We start from the raw sequence: 27,906 nt of genomic DNA on the forward strand, positions 1-27,906 counted from the left end.
TTTACATGTTTTTGATATGTATTGTAGGATACAAAAAAAAAAATTGAAACGATTAGTAGAATCAAAATGATATCAATGGCTCTAATATTAAGTATCCAATATTGGATTTGATATCTAGTGATATGCATTAACATTAAAAACATAACGCAAAAATATATTAGATATAGATTAATATCATAAAATTTTACATATTTCAATTGGTATATAATATTCAATTGATATTTTGGTATGTGTTTATGCGACTTCTTCATTAATATTTTTTTTTGGCATATTATATATAATATTAACTTATCCCATTACTATTCAGAAAAAAATTTTTTTTGTACTTTGAGATGAAATACTATCTATCTGACAAAATATTATCTTTCATATAATTATTTGTTTATGGAGCGTGATTTTTTAGTAGATAAAAAGAGGAAAAAAGTAAGATTCATAATATTCATAGTATTTATAAAAATACAGTAAAAGAAAAATGAGTTCTGTGAGTCAGGTGCATAGAAATAGTGCGCATTAAAATAAAAATCAATCAAATAAACAGTGGACAATTATCGATTAATAGGTCAGTAAATTAATTATTCCATATAAATTTTATTTTATTAGGGAAAGTTAAGATTAATGAACAACTTGATTTATATAAAAATTTATTAATTTGACATATAAGATATATTAATAATATAGTTATAAGTATATTAATAATATACTTATAAAGTCTTAATATTAAGGTTAATATTTAATAGTCTTATTTCACTAAGTCTTATTTCACTAAAATAATTCTAATTTTTGTTTACATGTATTTTCGATAAAACCGTATAAAAATATGTCGTAACAAGAAAAAGTGTTTTCTTAAAAATAATAATACTTTTTTCATATAAAATTGTCTCTAAATTTGATATTCACATATTTGTGACACAATATTTATTATTAATTAGCATGTACAAATAGTGAATTTTCACTATTCATTATAGTGCTTCTATCAACTTCTATAGATGAAATAGTTGCTTTGATGATAGTTGTGGTCGCTTCCAGTTCCTATAAAAACAATTATTAATCATTATTTCTTTTATTAGTTATTGTTTAAGAATCATATATATACTTAATATAAAACTTTAAAAATATATTTTGCTTTAAACAAATTCAATTTACTACAATAAAAAATAGTAGTTTCTCCTGATAAAAATAATTGTTGACATATCTAAGTAAACAAAAATATAAATTACCTCATCGAAATCGATATCAACTTCTTCGAGCACTTCATCGAGAACGGATACAAAATGATTGGCGTTTTCGAGCGTGAATACCATTGGTGGTTTCAATTTCAGAACATTGTTGTCGGGCCCATCGCTACTGACAAGGATCTTCATGTCCTTCATCCTGGACACCACATGCTTTGCCTCCGCCGTTGCTGGTATTTTTTTAGCTCTATCGCGTACTAATTCGATGCCCACGAATAGTCCAGCGCCGCGCACGTCGCCGATAATCCTCCGTCGCTTCGCCAATTTCTTCAGTTCCGCAATCAGATGATTACCGACCTTCAAAGCGTTCTCCTGAAGGCTCTCTCGTTCTATGACCTCCATCACTGCGTTCGCTATTGCGCAGGACACGGGATTGCCACCGTACTAAAATTACAGAATATCCTTTGTTACATAGTGGTATTTTTAGCGGGTTTCCAAAACACTAACGTTGACAATAACTTCGCAGACTAACCGTGTTGAAGTACTCGATTCCTGTATCGCAAAAGCTGCGTGCGATTTCTGGCGTTGTAATCACAGCCGCAACAGGATGACCATTTCCCATGGGCTTTCCCAGCGTGACTATGTCTGGTACAATATCCTCGCCGTACAATTGGAAGGCCCACATGTGAGTGCCGACTCTTCCGAAACCGACTTGGACCTCATCCGCGATGCAGACTCCTCCCGCCTCGCGTACATGCCTATAAATTTGATTTATTTTATCATGTTTTTTTTTTCAACGCCACTTTTAAATATTTATTCTAAATTTAAATAATTCATGAAACGCCTGCGTTTTCTAACATGAGCATATCCAAAGAGAAAAAGTTCACACCTCCCTTTGAAATTAAAAAAGAAAACTTAAAGTTATGATTTACAAAATCTAATATTTTTCTTATTTAAAATCAGAAACGAAAAAATATTCTAAGTTCTAAAATATTCAAAGTATACTAACGCAAAAACATCTATTTATGTGTTAACAAAAATAAAATAAAAATCCTCCCCGAGGAAAATCATGGCCGTGACTTTTACACGTAAATAATAATAAAACTTTCCGTTACCTGTACACATTTCGGAAGTAATTCGGCGGCGGTAAAATCTGTCCGCCGACTGATATGAGACTTTCCGCGATATAGGCGCAAAGTCCTCGACCCTCGGCTTTGATATTTTTGCAGATCCGTTTTACGTCCTCGGCGTATTTAACACCGAGGTCCTCATCAACGTAATCGGTGGTGCGATATTTTCCGCGGTACACGTCCGGACAGGGGGCCTAAAAAAGAAAAAAAGTGATGTATAAAATATATACAAAATATGTTTCATTTATCAATAAAATAATATAAATTTATCAAATAATATAAATTTATTTTTTTAAGAGATAAATTATCTATACTATATAACAAAAAAATCATATTTATTTTGACGGTAAGATAGGTCTTCTCTAAGCCTTAGATTCTCCTCTTAAAATTTTGTTTTTAATTACAAGATATCTTAATCTTTGTGCTTATCATTTGTTGATTTAAACCAATTTCTTCAGAAAAATAAAAGATAACTGGTATACTAGATATATATATATATATATATATATGCTTGATCATTAGTCTCATTTACAAAAATCATCAGTATCATTTAGGATACTTTACCACATGCACCCAGTCCTTCTTGCCGGTACCGTTAGGCTTGTTGAATTTGTATGGTGAGATATCGATTATCGTGGTCAAATGTCCATGATAAGCGCTAAAAGCAGAAAGATAAACGTGAGCAGAAATTTCTTCTCTGGCCGTTATGCTCGTCGAAATTTAAACTTCTTCGAAACCCTGAAAGGCTAGCCCTCTAAGAATGATAGATTATCATCTTATTTAATAAGTATAAGTATTTTATTTGATAAAAGCAGTTCCTGAAATTGTAACTTTATTTTTAGCTCTTTTCCATTGATGCCGAAGACGCTCAATGATCCCACATGGCTACGATATTCGCACGTATCCATACGAATATCTGTCCCTAGTCGCTATAAAAACTACTCATTTATAAACTCGAGCAAAGATGTGAAATAATTATTAATTCGTGCGGGCTCGATGTTTCTTGAGCTATTAACGTCGATAGAAAGATAAAGCGCAAAGTCCACAGCACAGTTGTTTTGATAATTGAGACACAGTTGCATAACGCGTCGTTATCGTTATCAATTTTCTAATTCCATACCATGTGTTATTATGTTGCTGTCTTCTTCAATTTTGTGTACTTTTAGAATCGCTATTCAAATTTAACAAAGCCGTTTTACGTTTACGTGCTACATGTGATCTCGCTTTATTTTTCTAATCTTACATTTTCACTCGAACCATTGTCTAGCGTCATTCTCTTTCTCTCTATCTATCTTTCTCTCTCTCTCGGATAAGTCCAGTCCAATATACAGCGACATCGTCCTCACCGATAGAAGGAGAAAATAAATATATTTGTCATATATATTGGCACGTATGTCGTCGTGAGACTTACGCCACCTAAAACAGCGAGCAAGATCTTTATGGCGGTGAATTCTATTTCCGCCATGGTGAAAAGAATCGGATGTCCACATCCGATTTGCCCGAATTTGCCGGCATGCATGAGCAAGACTGGCTCCAAAAGCGACGCTCGTGCCCCTGTCGATTTAGAGGCTGTAAACAACCAAAGAAAAATCGGTCTCATTAGTTCGGTTGAATTTTCGTGTTTGTTCGCAGCCTGAAATATCCAACTGAGCCAGACACATATGCGGAATCGCTTGTGTCGAGAAGACCCGAAACGACGGAACAACGGAAGTTCATTCCATATTCGTCTCGTTAACCGACGATACTTTCGTGACGTAGCGCGTGAAACTCAATAATAGAATGTTACAGAAATATCGCATATACAGAGCATAAATTCGGACAACCTGGACAGAAGAGAACTTACTGGTCCAACGTGATGACGTCCTTGTTCTTCGTATGCGTCTGAGCGAGACGAAGAGCAAGATCGTTAGCTTCACTCCCGGAATTCACCAGGAAACAAACGGACAATGGTTCTGGCAGAAGTGACGCCAGTCGACTGGCACAAATCACCAAGTTGTCATGAAGAAAACGATTGTTCGTGGACAATAAGGCCATTTGTTCTTGTCCAGCTCGCACGACGTTCGGATGACAGTGACCGACTGTAAAGGAGTCAAATTGAGATGATTAAAAATTATGCCATATAAAAATCCATGTCATGTCAACATCATTAAATTCAATAGAATTTATCGATGTTGAATTATTTCAAAATTTTAAGAATGAAAAAGTGCGTACCGTGCGCAACATTATTTATGCAGTCCAAATATCGATTACCCTTCTCATCGTACATGTATTGTCCTTCAGCCTTGACGATTTTCAATGGATTTGATTTGTAAAACAGTTTGCACGATTGTCTAAAATCAAAATAAATTATTATAACAATAATTTCTTTATTTACATTCTCTTATATTGTTTAAAAAATGTTTCGACTAAAAAATGTTTCGATCTGCATTTTGTATGAGAAGAAAATGTAAATAGAAATGAAATAATAAAAATAACAACAATTATACATTAAGAATGGAAAAAAATCGTAAAATGAAAATTTTATTGTTTAGTTGGTTCAGTTATGAAGTCGGTTATAAATTTTGTGGAATTTTATTGTTTACAGTTCTGATTCAACCAAAAAAGAATTCAACTAAAAAAGGGACGATTTTCTATTTTGATGTTTCGTTTTGGTCTGAATGAATCTCTATTCATTCAATCAAGAAACCGAAACTAAAACCTGAAATATTCGATATTTTAACCATATGGAACCGTACTGAAATATTTTCTAGTCTAAACATAACTTACCCGATGTAACGTTCCCGAAGTCTTATAGTGTCGGATTTTGGCATCTGTTCTAAAGATTCCGCCATAGTAGAATCTTTGTTTCAACTTCTCACACCGTTAATATCTACAAGATAATAACGCTAATGTAAAGAAAATTTGATTATTTAACTTATATCTTATATCTTATAAAAATGTTTGATATATTCTGTCATTGATTCTCGAAGAATAATGATAATAAAATTTTTCTAAACTGTTCTTATAAGAAAAAATGATTTAAACAATAATAAAACAAATCTTTTTCTAATAATTAAACAAAATGTAATGATAAAAATGTAAAAAAAACAAGACTTAGCATGGCTTGATTATATAATAATTTTGATTTTTTTACGAGTAAATATAATTATATAATTTCTTCATTTATAGAATAGATATTTTCTTAAAAAAACCACTAATTATTGCAATTTTCTAAACTTTGTAGTTAAACCATAAATTAATTAATTATACATTAAAAATATGAATTTTAAATTGTAAACTTAAATAAAAAAATATTTATCCAATGGTTCCCATGGTGGAACTTATACAAAATCTTTTTCTGTTTATTTAACTGAAAATCATTAACGTTTCCTTATTCTTATTAATTTATCTTAAATTTGTCAAATTTGTTCGTTATAAAATAATACTATAAATGGTATAAATGGAATAATCTATATGGTAATCTTAATGATAACTGTCTTGAGAGCGTAAATTATAGGCACCGAGAAGTAATTTTCCGATGACCGATACGTACACGTGATTATTACGTGCAAGTATTTCCGTACACGTGACCTTTCATTTTGCTATAATGAATCTCGATAAGAATAGTTCAGCAATTGCAAGTTATAGTTTAATAACTGTTGTTAGCTTATTAGAAGTGCTATATATAACAAAAAATATATACGTGCAGTAATATAAGAAAAGTACGATCTTTTAAGAATAAAATTTAAAATGATGCTAATTTTCATAAAATTGTAAAATTCATTATTACTTATCGATATGCGGCAATAAATGCTGACGGAAGATTATAAATATTTTCGTTTGACAATAATTATCCTGAAATTATCCTTATCATGTATGATTAATGCTCAACAATGAAAATACAAGACTATTTTTTATCAGTTATTAGAGGGAGCCGACGCACGAAATTTTCCAATTTGAAGAGTAAAGCTTCTTTTCATATTTTAAAAATAAATTTTAGGTAAACTAACAAATGAGAAAATATTTTTATATTATTTCTTTTTAATATATATATATATATATATATATATATATAGATATTATTTTCAGACTCGTATTTGGTCAAGCTTTATATATATATATATATATATATTCAGAAATTCGTAAATATTAGGAAAAAACACAAAAATGATTTTGTTGAACTTAAAGCTTGATCAAGTACGAGTCTGAAAATAATTTGTTGAATCATTAAATAATTATGCAAATAATTATACTTAAACATAATGAGTATAAAATTTTTTGTAAAACTTTGTTACAGTTTGGCAACTAATTTAAACATAATTATTACGTAATTATTTTGAGATGGTCTAATTAAATTATTTTCTGCATTTGACTAAATGTTTAGATACTTTAATAAACTTACTTTTTAGTAAATGATTCTATTGCGCAAACTTTTAGAAAAAGAATAATAATTTGACTCTCTATTCACGAAACAATATTCCATATAGATTAAAACATTTTAAATAGTCTTGCAACCTTAAATAATATGATACTGTTTTGTTGAGAAAATCAATAATTAATAAATATTAATAAATATTCGAAAAGACAAAACATGCATTTTATATGGATACTAAATTCAAATAAATAATGTCAAAGCTGACAAATAAATAAAATAAAATGTTTATCATCACTCTATCATATCGTTAAAATGCATTAAATACACATTTATATTAATAAATAGATGATCTTACTTTGCTCATTTATTAACTTCTGCAACTTATTTCTCTGCAACTTATTTCTGTATTTAAATACAAGCTATTCTTTACATTTAGTAAACATTGAGTAATTCTTCTATCGTGATCAAATAGAAAATAATACTATTTCGCTGATAAAGCAAATAATTAATAATGAATGGAAGGAAATTATATACGATTGGCATGGAATAGCGTTGACAATCATACCTGAATTCGTGGTACAACGTGATCGTCCAATGTGAGTGGTACGATGTCCAAGGGCTGCTATTACCATGAGCTCAGACGAAAGCAATAATCTGCAATCTATGTACATCATATATAGCCAGAAGAGTACTTTGGCGGGGGTAAAAAATGCGGGGATGCGCACGCGTCAAACAGTGCGATTCTCCCTCCATATTCAACATCCCACCTCTCGTACATTTTTGTGCGTCACTTTGATTGTCACTTTGATTGTTCATGTTACACAATCTTCCTCTCATTGCACTTATAATAATTACATAATTATCAACAATTCAATGGATATCCTAAACATGTTTAACTTGCTTGCAAATAAAATTTTTGGACACTTTGATGAATATTTAGGTAATTTTGTTGAAATTTATATTATACTAATGCAATACGTTTTAAAAATAATTATATTGTAAAATGTAAAAAAAAAAAAAAGATAGAAACAAACTCACTTATTTCGTGATAATCGTTGCTATTTTTAGTTTTGTGTAAATGAGGGCGATCTTGCATCATGACATTGGCCGAGAGGAAGATTTGGCAAAGAAGATCACTTGTTGTTTCTTTTTGTCAATCGTAGATCGGATAAAAAAAGATCAAAATGAGATCAAAATATTGCTAATAGAAATCATAATCACAGTAGAGACAAAAGATCAAAAGTTAAAAATACAAACTTACTTCTTTCTTTCTGTTACTTCTCTACTTCAATTCTTGGAAGATTTTCTCGAGAGTTTTCTTAAATTCTCATCTTTTCACTTTCTTGCGGCTTTTAACTTTTACAAAGCTGCGAAAGATCGTCACACAACATATTTTTGAGCGGCGTATAAATAGGAGTCGTGGTTGGCACTGCCAAAAGCATCGACAAATATCGTGGTTAGAATGGAGACATCCACGTGCGGCACGCACGTTTCGACGATGATAACGATACGCGACACGTGATACGCGCTATCGGACAATTTAAATGACAACAGCAATTCTACGATACGCCGCGATATCGCTCGCGGACAAACACAAGTCACGTTCGCGCGATTACAAATCTTCCACTGTGCAGGCAAGAAGGCCAGCTATCTTTAAGGGTGATGTACCTACAGAAGTCACCGACGTTTTCACTTTATCGAAGGCTCGTCGTCCGGTTTTCAAATGAGAATGAGCTCACGATAATTAACATAAAATGGAGCGATATATTTATTAGCTATAAGCTATTTAATTATGATAATCAATAGATTAACTTACTTATCTTAGGATCATTTTTGTGAAGAAACTTTATGATTACTTTACATTGTTAAAATATTGTTTTTTTGACGTATTCATATTGGTTATCCGACTTAGATATAATTATCTCTATAACTTTTCGATTTACTTCAATTTCGATATTTATTTCAATTTATATATAAAAACAACCACTGATTACATGACGGTGAAAACAGACTTAATCACGAGGTTGCAAAACGTTTAACAATAAAAAAGCCTAAAAGCCTTATCATATGATATCGCAAACTGACGTCGTGCCAGTTGCCATGCATATTTCTGTCGCGTTATTGGTGTCAAATCTTAAACGAAATGCAAATTGTAAATTGTTTTGCAAGATTTTATTGGCGGAATGGAGCGCAACGCTGATGCACACGATATATTCTTATTTGTTATATACGCTTGCGTCACACAGCTCTTACGGCCTTCATGAGATAATATTCTACAAGCGAGAGTTGTGTGTATGTGAATGTATCTTAGTTAACAAATAAAGTACTTTGATATAAAATCTTTCAATCGATCTATTTTTAAATTATCATAATTGAAAAAAGACTTCATATATTGCACACATATTTGTATATTAGATCTGAGACAATATTTTTTTATCTTCACATTACATTTTCTTATTATCTACAAATTTTTCAGCAATTTTGAGTTAATTTTTCAAAATTACAAATATAAAAATTTCACAAAGATAAAATAATTTTAATTTGATATCTAATTATGGAGATAGGAAAGATTTATTTTTATTAATATAATATAATTCAATTTTAAATTATAATTTAATTTTGAGATAATAATTGTTGAATAATTCGTCTAGTTTATTCAATGCAATAAGAAAAACAGTACTAAAATATAAGATATTAATATATATATATATATATATATATATATATAAATTCTTGACTGGATATTTTAATATCTTATACTTTAGCACTGTTTTTCTCATATATATATGTTTATATATATATATATATTTCTAATGATATTCGTTAATTTCCATTTCAACACACCAGAATTATAGTTTTAAATATTTCATAAATATATTTAAAAATTTTTTATACTACTTTAATTGACTAATGTGTTATAATTTCAATATTTTTATTGATTTGCAACATCTAAAAGAAAAAGAGAAGTGCCTCCATTTAAAAAATCGATCTACTATTAACTCTCCCAGAAATACAATAAACGATATAATGTGACCCACGATAACAACGAAAAAAGCGACGTACATAGAGTGATCACTAAGTGTCAATTCATTCTTGCGTTCATTTCTTTCATCTTTCCAGAATTCGTCAATGTATTTGGCCATGAAACCGAATTCTGCTAAAGACAATAGCACGTTATTAACTTCATTTTTAAAAGGTGACTTAATATGAAGTCTATGTACGCGATAATGCGATAAAATGCACAGGCTGGAAAGTTTAAAGAGCCGTTTGCCTTTATATTTCAACTTAGCCTCCGCTAATTTACCGCTAATTTCGGAGGTAAAATACGCTTTCGAGGTATCCACCTTCCCGTCCTTACTTTGAAATTCGTAGTCGACCGTGCTCACAAATCTCTTCGCGAGTTCGGGAGACAGTTCCTCGATAGTCGCGAGTTCATCGTGCACAACCGGTGAGACCACCACCTTCAGTCCTGTGTTGTACAGATCCTGAAAGGTGGATACGCGCGTGTTGACCGTAAACTCCACCACGAACTCGAGTAATTCCGCCTGAAAAATAATCATGTACTCCGTCGCGGTTATCAGCACGGCGACGAACAGGATCTTCTCCACGAGAGTATGGGGTCCATAAAGCGGCGTCATACCGAGGAGGAGACGGATGGTGTTCAGAGGATTGCGGATTCGCTCGCTCACTCTCACGATCAGCGACACGCACCACACCACCGCCGTCAGCAGGAAGCCGAACACGATCGTGATGATGATTTGCCAGAAGTCGACCAGGACTTTCGCTGGTCCCGGCATCACCGCCGGGACGAGCGCGCAGACCCTGTCGTCATCGACAGGGATGGTGTGCTCGTGCTGCGTGTTGTACCATTCTTCGTATACGAGCCCCTCAGCGTTGTATCTCACGTCGGTTTCTTGCAAATTGCTCGTGTGCAACACCGTGCCGTTCACGGCAGCCGACAGTGCGATGGAGAACAGCTTTGCCAGACCGCCTGCCGTGCCGTTCGCGAAGGTGCCGTAAGGAGGCACGTCCTCGAACGTCACTCTAAAGGCATTGCCATACATATTCTGTGACTTGTTCGGGTACCAGTCCGTGCCGTTGTCGTATGTCAACTCACGAATGCCCACTCTCGAGTAATCTTCATTGAACCCGTTGAAACGGTGTATAGCCACGAGAACCGGCTTCGAGGATCGCGGATGAAAAGACACCTCCAGGATAATCACGTCGAAAATCTTTTGCTCCCACAAGTACTCGAGTTGACTTCGTGCGTCCAATATACCTGTATTCGAGTCGATTATCAGTAGGAGTTTCGGCGTATGCTTGGGATGAGATATCGAGTTTACGTCGTTCAGCATGTCGTTCAATTCTGCGACGTTGATCATGTCGTTCGTCGCATAAATGTAAATCAGGAAGGTGCGGGAGGAAGCCAAGTCTCCCGGTTGGAAGCCGAATCCCATTATCCCTCCGGAGACAAGGATCTGTGACGGCCACGTGGTCGCCACATTTCGGGCGACAATGTCAAGCAGATGACGTGCTCCATCGTAAATATCGTATTTTTGAAGTCTGATAATTACATCGTGAGGTTCAACCGATTGTAAAATTTCTTGAATCGTCCGGTCGATGTAGCCTTCTTGATAATTCGATCGAATGACGCCTATGACGGTGAAAAAATACGAAATGATGCTTACGATCTTCATCCTTTCGTCCTCGAAAACTTTTTTGCTTGTACGATTAGATACGTTGTATGTCGAATAGAGATAGATAACGCTATTATTCTTAGGTGCGCATGTACTCAAGTGATATGTCTAAACTCGAGAAGCTATTGATCCGTTATCATCCAATTGGCAGAGAAACAGCTATGTAATAGCTTTACGTAAAGATAGTACGGAGTTATAGAGAACAATAAATGGAGAATAATAAACCATATGTACGTTGATCTTATCTATAATTGCAGGCAGATGAGTACGTTTCCTACGCAATCTGTCTATTTTGATTCAAACCATGCGTATTGTTTCATTATTTATTACTATTCCCTGCCTACTTATGATTGATTGCCACTCATTTACATCTAGGAATCCGGGCCGAAAAGATGGTTTAGGTCGGTTCCAGTTATGGTTTAACAAGATAGAAGATTGAATATCTGTTTGGGTTTCATTTTTTTTTCTTGACCAATGAAAATAGGAATCCGGATTTAAAGAATATTTTCATTTAGTTCCAGTTACGGTTTAATAATATTTGTTCTGATTCTTGGATTCTTGGAACTAGTAAAAAAAAAAACAAAATCGCTTAAAACTACGCTTTCTTCGATTACAGTTACGGATTTTTAAAATTATTTTTTTGCATTTGCTCTTCAAAAATTCATTCAAACATTCATTTTTTTGCATTTCAACTTTATTTTTTATCTTCTATTATACTCTTATTTTACGAGTATATATGTGTAACATTGAAATCTTGAACACATGTTTTTATAAACCATAAGGCATAAAGAAAATAACCAGAGTCCTTTATTTTGATCTTAAGGATGAAAATGAAAAATTGATTGATCTCGTACCTTATACTTTATGTATTATGCAAAATATTATATTCTTGCCCTTATCTTGAAGATGTGTCGCCATATTTAATATAAAATAAAAATTATAGATTGATACAGATATTAATTAATATCTCGGTTATTGCGAATACCACAAAATAGTATGGGACTTTTATGTTCATTACGGTGTCATCTACTTTTTTACGAGCGATGGCAGAAGTCTCGCGGAACACCATGTATATCATAAGATGCATTAAAAATAATAATTTAGATAAATTTTCTAAAAAGTTGAATATACTTCCGAATAGAAGATTTTGAAAGATTCTTTAGGGTATTTAAATAATTAAATAAAATTCATTGTTATTATATTAATATTATGAGACTTCCTTAATAATTCATTCTTTTAATAACAAACATCATGTGCAATATCTTATTTAAGTATTCTGAATATCTCACGGTAACAAAGTCAAGTAAAAATCCTAACATAATATAAGTAAAAAAAAATATATTGTAAACGAGTACTTTTCTAATAAAGCAAAATCGATCTTGCATTCAAAATACATTCAAAATACATTAAAATACATCACAATATCTATCTATAACAAATCGTAAATAGTGTAGTATAACAAATTTTACAAAAATAATTTTAATCTTCTGATAAAAAAAAAATGTGGAACGATTTTTGCTACATCGAAGACGTTAAGCAGTTTTGCCACTCTTCTCGGCATCGTTCCAAGCATTTTAGCATATTAACCGCCCTGTATTTGTTCGTGATCATTTTATTCCTTTCGGAATGCACGCATATAGTCCTAGTCGTACGGCTACAAATGTTTTAATACTCATATGTATAGTATAAGACAGTTATAAAAGTACTCTCGAGAAAACTGTTAGACGTAAGAAGAACCAGCAGCTAGCCATCTAGTAGCGCATAGAAAATTTAAAACTAGACGATGGACATATTCAAGCCGACAAAGCAGGTAAGCCTATTCGCAAGGCTATTTAATGTGAATAGCTTCTATTTTTACAAGTTGGATTTATTAAACGTCACTATCTTTTATCTGTAAAACTTGAGAAAAAGAAAGTCTATAAAAAATATTAATTTTTTACTAAAAGATACAAATTATAACAAAGTAAATATATAATATATATCATAAGATGCATACGAAATAATAATTTAGATAAATTTTCTAAAAATTGAATATATTTCCAAGCAGAAAGTTTTGAAAGGTTCTTCTATAAATAATTAAATAAAATTCGTTGTTATCATCTTAATGTTATCAGAATTACTTAATAATTCATTCTTTTAATAACAAAGAAGATTTAGTAAGAAGTAAGCGATGGACACATTCAAGCCGACAAAGCAGGTAAGCCTATTCGCAAGGCTATTTAATGTGAATAGCTTCTATTTTTACAAGTTGGATCCCATTAGGGGACGCCGTAGCCTGATTATCTTGATTTGGCAAAAAACTATCGATAACTGATACAGTAAATATAACACATTGTCTCAATTGCGACTGAAACTCTGATATAATGATATAAATATCTTTTCAGCATTGTGATATTGATTACGAAATAATCTTGTATTATCGCATTATAATTTATTTTTATGATATATGCATTAATTATCGTAAAAAAGAAACTAATATTAATAGATATAAAATAATTGATTATTTTACATTTATTCAATAATTGTTCGTCATATATCGATTTAAAAAAAAAAGGATAGCCCCACACCTTTCGCAGTCGGTAGGACTCGAACCTACGCTCCCAGAGGGAATCTGATTTCTAGTCAGACGCCTTAACCACTCGGCCACGACTGCTACGGTTGACCTCTTCCATATTCAGTATTTCATAGACCATCATAAACATCTTTTTCAATAAAACGATCTATATTTAATTTTTTTTTAATATACTGTATGTTTAATAATATTTTGCAAATAAAACAAAGTAAAACCTTTTTGTTAACAAAATTATCTTGTTAATTCAATACGTCGCATCGTAATCTTTATGTGTCGTAAAAAAATTAAACGTCCAAATTTACTTTATAATAAAACAAGAAGAAATATCAATCGATATAAAGCTAAAATTCTTACGTTAAAGAAAATAAATTTGTTATCTTCATTATTCTTTATTACTTTCTTTGTTAATCTCTTGTAGCCTATTTAAACGAGAAGGCATCGAGATATTTTCTGGATGACGTCGAGGAGAGTCAAAATGTGGGCAAAGAAGAAAAAAATGCAGAACGATGATCAGTTTTAAAGTGTTCTATTAAAAGTCACGCAGAACACGTTTGATTACATTAACGATCGACGGATTCATAAATAGATCCACTCCACAACATTCACGATTATCATGCCGATTAATATCCATAATAATAAGTACCTTAGCGGGAATATAATGACAAATTTTATATATATTTATATATAATTTTATATATATATATATATATATATATATATATATATATATGTGTATATACTCTTATGCGTTTTCCGTAGAAGAGTAAGCTGGAGTGGTCCCGTCCTTTCAATTAGTGCGTGACGAGACCACGTTTACGCAATTAAATCTATAACAATACATCCATGACGATGTGAAATTGTACATTTGGATATATATATATATATATATTTTTTTTTTTTTTATTTATTTATATATAGTATATATTACACACGCGTAATGCCCTTACGTGATATAATATATACGTTTCTGTATATGCGCATATTCTTATACGGCTTATAAAATATTCCTCGTTTAACATCTAGAAGTTGAAAAACTCTACGTCCTACTCGATGATCTGAACGGTAAATCTAATATATTATACGATGATCGTGGCGAATACATCTCAAATGACGGTGTCGTTAATCGGGAGCAAGATAGGCCTAACAGTTTATCCGCCGTCCGCACGTGCGAGACGATAATTATGTAGCATCAGATGCGCGTATCGTCGCCTGACAAATCCAATGCTAATAACGGATAATAAATAAAGCCAAAGCTTTATATATATATTCAAAATTACTCCTTCTCGCGATCGGATTTGTCGAATGTTAGGCCTATCCTACACGGAAGTTAAGGATTAAGTTCTACAATGCCTAGTAAATCTATAACGCCATCAGAAGCATCGATGCACAATGTCAATTAATATTTTTATTTCCTTTTTTTTTTAAACATTTCTCTTTCTCATCTTGAAATATGTGTTTTTTTTTTTTCAAGTTTTAATCAGAAACCTCGGAAACTCAAAATGGAGAGGTTCTCGAGTTGAACGCAATATTCGAGTCTGACACCGGAGCTCAATCAATCAACGATGTCATCAATTTTTATACAATTAACGTGTATATTTATGTGTAGAACAGCGCAGCGATGTGGAGAACGAGGAGATCGTCTTTCTTAAGATTGTAAAGCGGTTAAATTAGATGCGCATTATAATAAACACGCGCTGATATCAATATTTCGGTCGATATCGAGTTTCATGATGCGTACAATTCTGCACAAAGTCTCCACAAAGCTGCGAACTGGTCGTAATATTTAAAACTTACGTATATTTCGATAAGAGTAATCGATCAACTACTACGATGTCGCAGGATCGTACCACGACAAAGACTCGACTTTTCGAACCTAGGATAAAGGGGGGAGGAGATAAAATTTCGTTAAATCTCTGAAAATTCGTCATCTTTCGAAAAATATACTCGGCACGACCGAATTTCGCGATGTCGCCGAAATCTCCATTTATTTTCTACTGCACTTCGAGAGAAATGTCGTGTCCCTCGTAATCGCGATCGAGCGAGTTTATAAACACGAGCCCATATGTATCATATATATATTTACAGATTAGATATAAATATTTCCTAATATATCTCAAATTTCTGTCCCACTTACGAGATAAAGACAGATTAAAAATAGTAGAGCCAATTCGAGCCAAAATGTGTGAATAATAATCATGATTTTATCAAATGGTAGACGAAATAAGTACTTTATTCGCAACCCTTTCTGATATAAGAGATACATCTTAGAAGGACTTTTAAATTTCCGCGAGGACTCTATGTGATTTTTTTTTTTTTAAATAAGATCCTAACGATAGAAATAGATGAGGTAAGATTAGAAGGTGGTAGAAAATGCTAAAGAAATATATATATATATATATATATATATATTGAAGATTTCTATTATGTTTGATGATAGAATAAAAGGGCACATATTAATTTATCGAAAGAATGATAGCGTCTTACGCCCAATCGTGCTTAACTATCATTTACAGTGTCTAACATCATTTACATCAGTTAGAAATGTTCATATCTTGTTTTGCCGCTAAAAGAGATCTTTCTTTTTTCCAGTGGAAAAGTGGAAGATCGTAATTCGTAATGCGTTCTTCGTTCTCATCATGCGCATCGTCGACGGGACATCGTCGACGTTGCTACATTTCTTATATCATTTCTTTCTTGACATAACACGTTGTCTCGTATCTTTTTTTTTTTTTTAATCATCTGTCTAAGTTGTTCCGTAAAAATGTTGATTTTTATAAAACTTCTATCCATCGATACGTTTGTCAAACTGACAAGATCGGACATGAATTGAGCAAGTAATCGGAAAAAACGCTATCGGATAAATCGCAGAAATATGAAAAAATCGTGGAGAAATATAATCGCCAAACTAAATGTCATAAAGATCTCAACTTACTATGATAGCTGTACATATTTTTTTCTGTCGACATGCAATAGAAAAGATTATCTAAAATTTATACACTTGCCAGTCAGTTATAATGGGACAATCAGAAGAACTACGTTTACGAAATACGTTTGTCGCTAAATATTAAAGATTACGTATCATTTATACTGATAACGACATTGTATGTCGTAATAACGTGGCAAAATTAAAATATGCACAGACATAAGGAAAATACTGCGCATCTCGATGACGTTGATATTAAATTATTATGGATTTTTTTCACTTTTCGTGAAAAATCGAACTCCTTTGAAAGCTTCTTATCCCGCGAAACATGTATTTTTTTTCTGTAATTAGTAACGATATCTTCGATTTAATATATAAGGATACATTAGCACAATTTTTCGATCTCTTTTCAAGAGATCGTTTAGAATCGGCTAGTTGTAATCGCGTGGAAATGTAATTCATTATTCTCTCTCTCTCTCTCTCTAATTCATTATTCTCTCTCTCTCTCTCTCTCTCTCTCTCTCTCTCTCTCTCTCTCTCTCTCTCAACAGAGAAGTACGGTGTTTTACACCAAAGTATATGGACAGCATCAAAGTACACGCATATCCTGCGTTTTCGCAAATTTTTTCATGTACAAGCATGTACAAAAATTGATATTTTACAAATACATGCCGTAAATTGAGATGAAATCGTTCGAGCGGATGTGCAATAAAATTTGTAACTCAATCAGGAATTCTCGATCGTTTAATTTTATTTTGATCATTAATTTTCTTCTTTTATCATGTCGCGCCACAACTTCAACTTTTCAAAGAGATCTTGGCTTCGTTGTTGAATTAAAATGAAAAATACACAATATCATCTTAAATTACGGTACGTAAAATAGATGTATTCTAGCAGTCTACATATATATATATATATATTTTATTTTATATCTAAACATCTAGTACATATGTCCATCGTAGAAAGGGACGACATTTCCCTCATCCTTAGTGTGCTTTTTCTTCGCTAGATATGGGAGGGAGGACTACAGTCTCTATTATTAAAAATCCTGTAATTATAAGTAGGCTAATGAGACGTCTCTATAATTCTACGAGCATTATCGATTATACGCACGGTACGCAGATGTATCTAGAGTAAATACTACAACAATGTTTCCTCTCGTAGGAAATTCAATATATGTTACTTAATATGTAGGAAATGTATAAACCAAATATACTGTATATGTATATGTCTTCATTGTTCAAGTATGAGTAAGATCTTTCTGTTGATCGTGACGCGAAGTATTTGTATAATATTGTTAACTGTCTGTGCAACGAATGTAAAAATCACGATGGTTAAGGCTCGATGCAACATCCTAATCTTCGTTATGAAAAAAAAAAGAAAAAAAATAGAGAAGCAATAATGTAATCAATGAACTATTATAATCAACAGTTGAAATTAATTAATAATAATAAATTCAACGAGTTTACCCGTTATTAATCACTTTATTGCCATGAAATTGGCCGTCAATTTTTTTTCTATCGGTATTTCCTGTTGTTAATTTAATCGACAGACATTCGATAGAAAAAAAACTTTGATAGATGAGCAAAAACACATTTATGCATGAATAACATTAGCAAGTTAATATTATCGCAGAATAATTGTATTAAACAAGAATATCAATGTATTCATAATTTTTATATTTTCATAATACGATTAATGTCAATTCTTTAATGAAGCAAAATGATTATAAAAAATGATTACAGAAAGTCAAACTTTCGACTTTGTTGATTTTGAAGATGTTGGAGTAAAGAAGAAAGAGAAAAACAAGAACTAAAGGAAATAATTACAGTTACATCATACTTTGAAAAATATTATAGCATAGCCTTAACTTCGTGAGCGCGAAAATAAATCTGTCGCAGATGCTTGCGGCATCAACGCATCGCGATGCAACGTCAGTTAAACACTTGATATTGCTTGTTCGAATCGCAATCATCGTCAAGATACATCGTAAATTAGTGGCAGTGCCATTTAAAAATACTTCTTGCGTACGTATTAAGTTTTATGACGCTTGTCCACGAATATGTAGTCGTTCTAAGTCTCGTTCGGTGATATCTCAAACGTTACTACAAAAAAAAAACACGAAATGCTTGAGTTACGTTATCGTCATGTCGATGTAACATGCCGAAGCAGAAAATGCCGCATTCTAGTGCGTCTTTCAATATCCTCTGAACACGCTGATCGCTATATTGGCGATTAATCAGATATCAATCAGATTAATTAAAATTACTTGTTAAATGTCTGAGGGCGAATTTATAAGGCAAATGTTGACTACGCTTGCGAGCAATGTGTATACGTATATCTCGTTAAATCTATTTTAATACGACGAAGCATAATACACATACGATTCGAAATTCATGGATCGATCCACACGCTCTCACTTTAGTGTTTTTCGACGAGTCGGCTGAGAAACGAATTAAAGAGGAATGCATAATTACAGACAGTAAACAATATCATAGACGAATTATAGACCTTATGTGAAACATCTCTTGCTTGCGGAAATTATTGTTTCACATAGATTTTGACGAGGCACTGTTCAGAGTTCATACTACAAAACAATAACGACTATTAATATTTGTTATTGTAATATACTTCGCGCGGCGTGTTATTCTTGTGTGTGTATTATAAGCGTTTAATTATGTAGTGAAAATAAATTTTCTTTTCTCTCTCGTTAATGTCACGATATTTATATCATCTCTCATGTTTCATCTAGGCTACCAGATTTAACGTATGCATAAATTCTCTCCTTTTTATCTTTTCTATGACAGCAAAGAACAGATAATTCAAATTCATATAAATCGTAATACAAGAAATACCGAGATACCGAAAGTTTCATGATTTATACTTATAAAACTAATATATTAATTATCTTTAATATTTTTAACAAAAAAATGTAATATGGCGATATTTGTCTATTCTCCTTTCTAAAAAAATGAAATAAAAAATGAACAATAAGCAGAAAATATACAATGAAAAGTATAAAAAAAATGAGAATAAGATTTTTCCAATATATTTGGTAAGAGGCTGGAGTGTGGTGTGTGTGTGTGTGTGTGTGTGTGTGTGTGTGTGTGTGTGTGTGTGTGTGTCACATGCATGGATAGACCGCTCAACTTTGAAGCTGATATGTCGACTGTCACTTTTTCTTCTTTATTTATGTATATATGTATATATATATATATATGTATCTCAAATTATTCAATTTAAAAATTACAGAGATCACTTTATGGACTGTTAATATGATAAACAGAATACATTACAAGAATACATTATCAAATATAGTATAAATCTACATACAATATAAAGCGATACAATAAAAAGCGAAATGAAGTCTAGTAACAAGGTGAAAAATATGAAGAAAATAGGAAGAAGGCGTGACTTCAGTGGAGAATAATAAAGTGCTAGAAGATAGTAAAAATGTACTTTCATTGTAATATAAATGTAATGTGTTAAGTATTATAATATGTTAAGTAATTATCATCTATATATACGAATTTCATTTTACAACCGTTATACATAAATAGACGATATTTATCTATATGTATATGTAATTTGTTTACAAAAATAAAATAAGACGTAAATTAATTCTATTAATCGATAAAGAAAAGATTTTCCTATCTAATTACGGCCAGACATGTAATCGAAGAAGTACTAATCGAAGAAATAATTCCACAAAAATAGTATTTGGTGGTTCTTCCCATAATAAGATTCTTCTTGACTTAAAATTTTAACGTAAATTTTGTTTTTGAATTATTAATATATTGTTTTTTTTTACATACAAATGTTTTCATAGATTAGCATCACATCAGGATTTGGATCTCGATTGTTATCTGTTTAGCCTACATATTAGCACTTTTTTATTTTACATTGATCGTGCGAATCACAAAGTAAATATATACTTAAAAAAACGTAATAAATGTAATAAATGTATTAAATGTAATAGCAGATTCGGTTGAATGCAAACTATAATTTGCTTACTAATTTATCTGAACTTAAAAATAAAGTTAAATCAAACGAACAGTAATAACAACCCTTCTTGCATCGATATATCGATATATTTCAAATATGGGCGTAATTTTCAAACATGGATAGAATTTTTTTTGGGGGGGGGGAATTATCGATTCTGTTAACATAAACAACAATTTTTGGTTAATAAATTGCTTTGTTGGATATTTTAGAGCAAGAATATCTCATTCCTAATTTTGAGTAAGAAAAATATTAAGTTTTGTAAATCATAATTTCAACTTTAAATTTTTTTTTAATTTTGAGGGAAACCACCCTCCAAATCCTCTGCATAGTTATAATTCTGAAAAGAATGCTTCTGAGGCAATATGCTAAGGAGAACTTTTATGTTAATTTGATTTTTTATATTTGCTACACGGAAAGAACGATTTTGCTGAAGTGTTTAAAAATTTGATCAGATATAAATCTGAATAATTTTGTTGGATCACCAAAATTATTATGTAAAGAGCTTAAGCATAATGATATTATACAAATTTTTGATGTTAGTAATCAATTCGTACGTCTTATATAAATATTTTATTAGATCAACAAAATTATTTTCAGATTTCAGTATCTGGCTAAATTTTTATATTAAATTTTTAATAAAAGTATTCTTTCCGTATTTGTTTTTTGTATTGAAACTTATTCGTTTATGCATACGTGCCTATCTGTAAATTCATGTATGTTTCAATCATACATTTGCATGATTGCCAACGGAATTAAAAACGGCATAAAAGTTTATTTGTAATAACATGTGTTGAAGAGTTCATTCAAAACAGTTGCAACATTTCCCATATAAGAATTCATCGCACGTGCTATCTAATTTATATGTTTATGTCAGTGAAAATTTAGCGGTGTATCTTTCTCGGATTATATTCAAATTACATTATATATTATAAATCAATATCATTTATATATACATTTAATAAATTATAAAATGCAATTTTACTTTTTATAATTCATTCTTTACACAGGGCGATTCAGAAAAAACATTTGTTTTAGAACTAGTTTGATTTTAAAACAATACAATATTCCTTAGATATTTATTGCAATCAATTGATCAGCATCTGACGACGCTATCCTTACTTTTGTATCCATCCCATAATATGCAAATTTATTTTGTTTTTATAATTCAGAAATTAGATTGGGACAAAGTTTTGAAAAAAGGGAAAGTCGTCTAAGAATAAAATCGCGACCAAAACAAAAAGTTTGTTCGGAATTACCTATATAATATTTATTTTTATATTTTCTTCTTCTTCATATTATCTTGTTTTCCCCCCATTTTCATTTCCAAAAAAACTATACAGTATAAGATATACTAAATATACAGTATAGAGTTGTTCGCCAAGTTTTTTTGCAATTTATACATCTTATAGAAGCGTGATTATTGAGAGTTTATTTAAAAAGAAATCTCGCTTCTGTTCTATACTTTACAAACGTGAGTAAAATTTCTTATTCAACTTTACAATTAAAACGCATAAACTTAAATAAAAAAATGATTCTGCATATTTTCAATGCTTATTTTGCGTATTTGACATGAAACAATATCCACAATCAAGTTGATCTTGATCATTTACTCTTGTGTACGTACACATGTATGTTTTATATATGTATATATATGCATCTAATAAATAGTATATAATATATATATATATTACAATACGTAAAGCATAATGTAATATATAATGAACTATAAATACTTAGATAATGTATAATGTATATATAATATATATTATATACATATTTATAAAATATATAAAACATGTAAAAAATATATAAAATTGACAAAAAACAATGCGCAATCATGAAAATTATTAATCAATTTTTCTTTATTAAGCAAAGTATTTTTTGCCATTTTATTATTCTTTGTATGAGAGGTAAGAGATCATTAGTAAATAACTAAAAGCATTTGATTAAAAAAAAATACAAATATATCGTGCGTTATTTTATTTGCAGAACATCACGAAAAGACAGATATAGGTACAATGCAAGTTCAGATATAAGATGCAAACTGGAAAATTTATTTTTTGTAAAACAGGCATAAAAAAAGTAAAAAACATAAATCAAATCAAGGAATATAAAACGGATAAATAGAATTGCATAAAACCTTACTTGACTCTTTTTCTATCTTTTTTGTTTTTCTCTTAAAAAAAAGAAAAACAAAAAAAGATCTTTTTATCTGCTCAGCTTCACTCTATTTTACATGATCTCTGAATTTTTTAATAAACAGCTATTTTTTCTGCTTTTAGTTATTGAGATATCGTAACAAGTTACATAGTTCATTCTTACATAGTATGAGTATGTTCAGCACATATGTAAAACTTAATGTAAGAGAATAAATTTTATATATATATATATTACATACTAAATTAATTTTTTTATTATCCATATTTAATTTAAGTTAATTTATATGTATCTGCCGATAAAAAAACTCAGCACAATACTTTATCTTGATTAAATCATATCCAAATTGTATTTTGTGTATATATTAATTTTGTAAATACAATTTATTTTTTATTATATTTGAAAATTAATTAAATAAAATGTTACATATTTGACATCAATTTTCAAATATAAATTTAATTTACGCTATAAATTAAATATATTATCTATTCTTCTTTTTTCTATCTTCCCTCTCTTTTTTTTTTGGTTTTTTTCTATTCAATTCTTTTTTAATAAAAAATAAAAAATAAAAAACAAAATTAAAATGATAAATATGCAGTATAGATATACCATCATTCACTTCTTTAAAATTCATTACACGTATTACATTACTTTTATTTATTAGAGAAAGAATAATATTGATTTCTTTGAGACAATTTCAATATGCGTGACATAGCTTTGTAAAACAATGTTTCACATTTCTTCATTCATATAATAATATTTAATTAGTTTCATCAAAAAAATTTTAGCAGTTTTTTGGTGGTCATGGTTTATAATGTTTGATATCATTTCTCCCTTCAATTTTATTTTTACAATATTCTACTATATTTTACTTAAAAATGTAATCTCGTATTTAAAAAGACCATTGACAAGCTGATTAACAACTGAATTTAACCAATAAATTTTAATTTAATTTAAATTCGCATTCGTTTATTATAAACTGTTATTTCAAATTGATTCATATACTTTCATTAATGACTCCTTTAGTTTCGTAATATCTTTTGTAAACAAAGCAAGTATGACGTTATGTTTGCTTTTTTTCCATTTAAATATTGGATATCGAATACCGAGATTGTGATTGAAGACATCTTTATAAAATAATATAATTAATATTTTAATTATAATTTACATAAAGTGATACATTTTACAGTTTTTTAATTATGTTCCTCACAGTCATTTAAAATAAGTAATTGATATATAATAGTGTAACACCATTTTATGTAATTTTTGTATATTAAGGTAAAAAGAAAAAAGTATGACTTAATGCAAAAGATGCTTGTATAGATCAGCTAATATTTTTCATCAAGGAAAATCTGAAGGTTAAACCTAAACATCATTTCAATGCATCAAAATAAAATATCTAATGTATCTCAATATAAAATATGGTTTTGTTTATCAGTTAATTAGTTTTTTTTTCATTGTTAATTCAAAATCCATAACTTCATTTTGTATATAACTTCATTTTATACATAATAGTTAATTGGCAACACCTCGAGCTATAGAAGGCTAATTTTTCATCATTAGATGCAAAAAATGCTTGTATAGATCAGCTAATATTTTTCATCAAGGAAAATCTGAACAATGTCCTAAACGTCATATAATGCGTAAAAGCAAAACAAAAAAATATATCAAATTATAAAAGACAAATTTTTCATCATACTCAATTTCTTATCAATCATACGAGAGGACCATAACATTTCTTCATCATCACATATTTCATACGCATTAAAGTAAAATAAAAAATGTTTTCAATGCAAAAAAATATGTTTTTGTGTATCTAATTAGCTAATTTCTTTTTATCATATTAATTCAAACCAAAAGCTTAACATCATCCACTGACTTTTATGATCAGTTAATTAATCATTTCATTTTCATTCAAAAGGAAAGACTTAATCATCATTTCAATATATATTTTCATGCATCAGAATAAGATGAAAAAGATGTATCATTTTATATAAAAGATACTTTCGTAAATCCGCTAATTATTTCTCAAAGAAATTTAAATAAGAAATGTCACTTTATACATGTTTTAATATATCAAAGTAGTGTTTCATTTAATGCCAGAGATGTTTACGTAGTTCAGCTAATTATATATTATTTTTGGCATCATAATTCAAAAACTGCAGATTATTTTTTTGTATATATTTTCATACACTAGGATAAAGTGAAAAATCATTTTATGCAAAAAATACTTTTGTTGATTATTGTAAATTCGTTATTATTCTCAAAGAAATTCGAACAAAAAATAGTAATATATCTTTTTATGTATATATGTTTTTATGTAGCATATCAAACAAAATGTATCACTTAAAGATGCTTTAGATACTAAAGTATATCAGTTAAATCTTGTTATCAAAATTTAAAATAAAATATATAACATTATTTCATATGCTTTGTATATCAGTTAATTATTTTTCTCATTATATTTATTCAAATAGGAGATGTTTGCATCATTTTATGGAAAAGCTGCTTATTTATATATATTATAGTTTATTATTCTTTTTTGATAAATTAAAAGAATATTCACATTATTTCATATCTTTGTACATCAGCACGAAGCAAATAAAAAATTTTATATAACAAATGGTTTTGTAAAGATTTTTTTCTATTAATTACCAATTTTTCTACATTTATTAATAATTTATCAATAATATTTCTTTGCTGTATGTAACTATATAATTGTTTTTATGTCATTATAAAATAAATAATTCAATATGTATGATTAACTTTATTTTTATATAACTCATGTGATTCCCAAAAAGATAAGTCGTATATTTAAAGTTGAAACAAAAAACTGTATCATCCACTTACGTGGCATGTCATGTGTAATTGAAGACATAAAAGCTGAAACCGTTTAAAAAAATGTTACTCTCGTTATATGTATCTAAAATTATAATGAAAATTTTCTTTTTAATTGCATTGAGAATGTAGAATTGATAAAAAAATCATGTTTAAAAATATTATTACTTTTTATAATTGATTAATACCTAAATAAATTATATTTAATTCATATATTTCATTAAAAAATTCATTTCTAAATATTTATATTCCAAATTATATAAACAAATTGTATTATAATTTAATTTAATTTAATATACGTTTATTATATAAAAATTTTATAATTTCTTGTAAATTATAAGACTAATATTTTATCTCTTGTTTCCTTTTTATTATTTTTTTTCTTATTAAACACATTAATGTTATGCAGTTTATCATTTGCTATAATATTTCTTAGCATTATTTATTTGTCAGCATTTATCAATAGAAAGAAGTAAAAATTTGATGAATATACAAATATATCGAGTATAGAAAAGAATATGTGCTTTGGTAATACATTAGAGTATTTAATTTAAATTACATAATACATTTAATTTATGTAATATATTTAAAGCCAAAGTATAAAAGTAATATTACTTGTTATGTATGTTTAATTTTATACAGATATTTCCACATAGATCAGTGCTCTGAACGCTTCATCATTTCTATGTAAATTTTATTATGCAAGTGATAGTGTATAATGTGATATTATATATCCTGCAATAATTATATTGCAATGTTTTTAAATATCATATGTAAAATGTTTTAATATTAAACAAGTTATCTTGCAATTTAGTATTTATTAAAATGCTAATTTTATATTTATAATATTGTACATACTTAATTATTATGAAAAAAATTCAAAAATTTTTATACAGATTAATAAGCATAACATATTGTAATGTTTTATATATTTAAATATTTCAACAATTAAATATATGTTTTATAAATATTTGTAACGTATACCTAATTGTTACATATAAATTTACATTAGTAAATGTATATGTATAAAAGAATCTGTTCGATAATTATGTTATTATTGATTTTAGGCGGTATCAAGTTGTATCAGATACAACAATTGAGAGTAATATTTTTTTCAGATTTAACTATTATGTCCTCAAACTATAAAATGCGTAAGTTACGAAAAAAATGATGATAATCATATACTGCATTTATCCATAAGAAAAAAAGAAAAAGTGAAATTTCTAGATAGATTAAGCTTATATACTCCAGAGATAATTCAATTTAAAAAATGCTTTGACTCTATGACTCGCTCGCACGTCCGATATGACTCAAAGTCAGAACATGAATTTTGATTCATGGCCGCGCGTTATTATAATAATATACACATATCACTTTATGCAGAAGATTCTTACATAAAACAGCGCATTGAATGTTTTATCACTTCTATGCAAATCTTATCATGCGAGCAGTAATGCATACATGTAAAACTTAACGCGCAAGCTTATATACTAAACTGTTTTCACTTACTCATATTAAATCTAATTTAACTCATATGTCCCCTTCAATTGATCATCTCATCATTAACCTACTCACGTTTTTAGATACATTAACTAAACTTGAGATAAATCTCGCTCGTCTCTGTTATTGATCCCTTGAGAACCACGGTTGTCGGTAGGTTCTTGCCATGCAGATGGTCCCGGTAGCCCGGCTCTCTGGTGTTGAGGAGGTGGCGGCAGTTGATGTGCCGCCGGTTCCTCGATGATGCATGGTATGGAGATCTTGTCCCAAGCAAGCTTATTGACTGTAGCCAGCCCGTGAACGCATACGACGCTCTGTGGATGGGGATGACAGGGATGTTGATGCTGTAATACAAGAGTTGTTGTTGATGGAGGAGGCGGCAAGGATGCTTGAGGGTGAGGAGGAAGGGAAGTGAGCCACGTCACGCCTGGCTCCGTCCTGTGTCATTTGCCGGTTTGCTGTAACGCCGCGTTAATTTGCGCCCATAAATCTTTATTACAAGATTGAGATCTGTATACAAAAGAAAGAAAGAATATTGTTAATTTCTTACAATCCTGT

At 30.0% G+C, this 27,906-nt stretch overlaps 3 protein-coding genes and 1 non-coding gene across 10 annotated transcripts in view; all 4 read right to left on the minus strand.

Annotated features, from left to right (window-relative positions):
- Positions 1 to 624: 624 nt before the first annotated feature.
- On the minus strand, positions 625 to 7,363 carry LOC105425367 (alanine--glyoxylate aminotransferase 2-like). The gene is made up of 9 exons (XM_011636107.3): positions 7,222 to 7,363; positions 5,069 to 5,171; positions 4,514 to 4,632; positions 4,146 to 4,380; positions 2,867 to 2,960; positions 2,288 to 2,496; positions 1,705 to 1,930; positions 1,218 to 1,616; positions 625 to 1,029 (listed from the first exon to the last, which is right to left on the minus strand). The coding sequence occupies exons 2-9, from the start codon at positions 5,131 to 5,133 to the stop codon at positions 922 to 924; spliced, it is 1,455 nt and encodes a 484-aa protein (XP_011634409.2). The 5' UTR covers positions 5,134 to 5,171; positions 7,222 to 7,363; the 3' UTR covers positions 625 to 921.
- A 554-nt stretch (positions 7,364 to 7,917) lies between these two features.
- Positions 7,918 to 11,431, minus strand: LOC105425396 (uncharacterized). Of its 7 annotated transcripts, none has more exons than XR_016140437.1 (3): positions 10,297 to 11,431; positions 10,015 to 10,201; positions 7,918 to 8,085 (listed from the first exon to the last, which is right to left on the minus strand). XR_016140437.1 is itself a non-coding variant. In XM_089081928.1 (2 exons), the coding sequence occupies exons 1-2, from the start codon at positions 11,351 to 11,353 to the stop codon at positions 8,009 to 8,011; spliced, it is 1,416 nt and encodes a 471-aa protein (XP_088938054.1). In that variant the 5' UTR covers positions 11,354 to 11,431; the 3' UTR covers positions 7,918 to 8,008. The 7 variants fall into 7 exon arrangements, 3 of the variants coding, with proteins under 3 accessions (XP_088938054.1, XP_088938055.1, XP_088938053.1); XR_016140436.1 differs by having other exon boundaries at positions 7,918 to 8,324; XR_016140438.1 differs by lacking the exon at positions 7,918 to 8,085 and adding an exon at positions 9,672 to 9,810.
- Positions 11,432 to 13,924: 2,493 nt separating this feature from the next.
- On the minus strand, positions 13,925 to 14,006 carry TRNAS-AGA (transfer RNA serine (anticodon AGA)). Its single transcript has one exon. It is a non-coding gene; the product is annotated as a tRNA-Ser (tRNA).
- A 429-nt stretch (positions 14,007 to 14,435) lies between these two features.
- Positions 14,436 to 27,906, minus strand: part of Dora (zinc finger SWIM domain-containing dorado) — a 58,669-nt gene continuing 45,198 nt past the window's right edge. Inside the window, exon 21 of the mRNA XM_089081924.1 lies at positions 14,436 to 27,858. Within this exon, the coding sequence (XP_088938050.1) occupies positions 27,792 to 27,858 (67 nt within the window). The 3' untranslated portion in view covers positions 14,436 to 27,791. The remainder of the gene's footprint in view (positions 27,859 to 27,906) is intronic.

Source organism: Pogonomyrmex barbatus, unplaced genomic scaffold (genome assembly GCF_055798465.1).
Source record: "Pogonomyrmex barbatus isolate J1 unplaced genomic scaffold, ASM5579846v1 scaffold5, whole genome shotgun sequence".
In the NCBI taxonomy this organism is placed as follows: Eukaryota; Metazoa; Arthropoda; class Insecta; order Hymenoptera; family Formicidae; genus Pogonomyrmex; species Pogonomyrmex barbatus.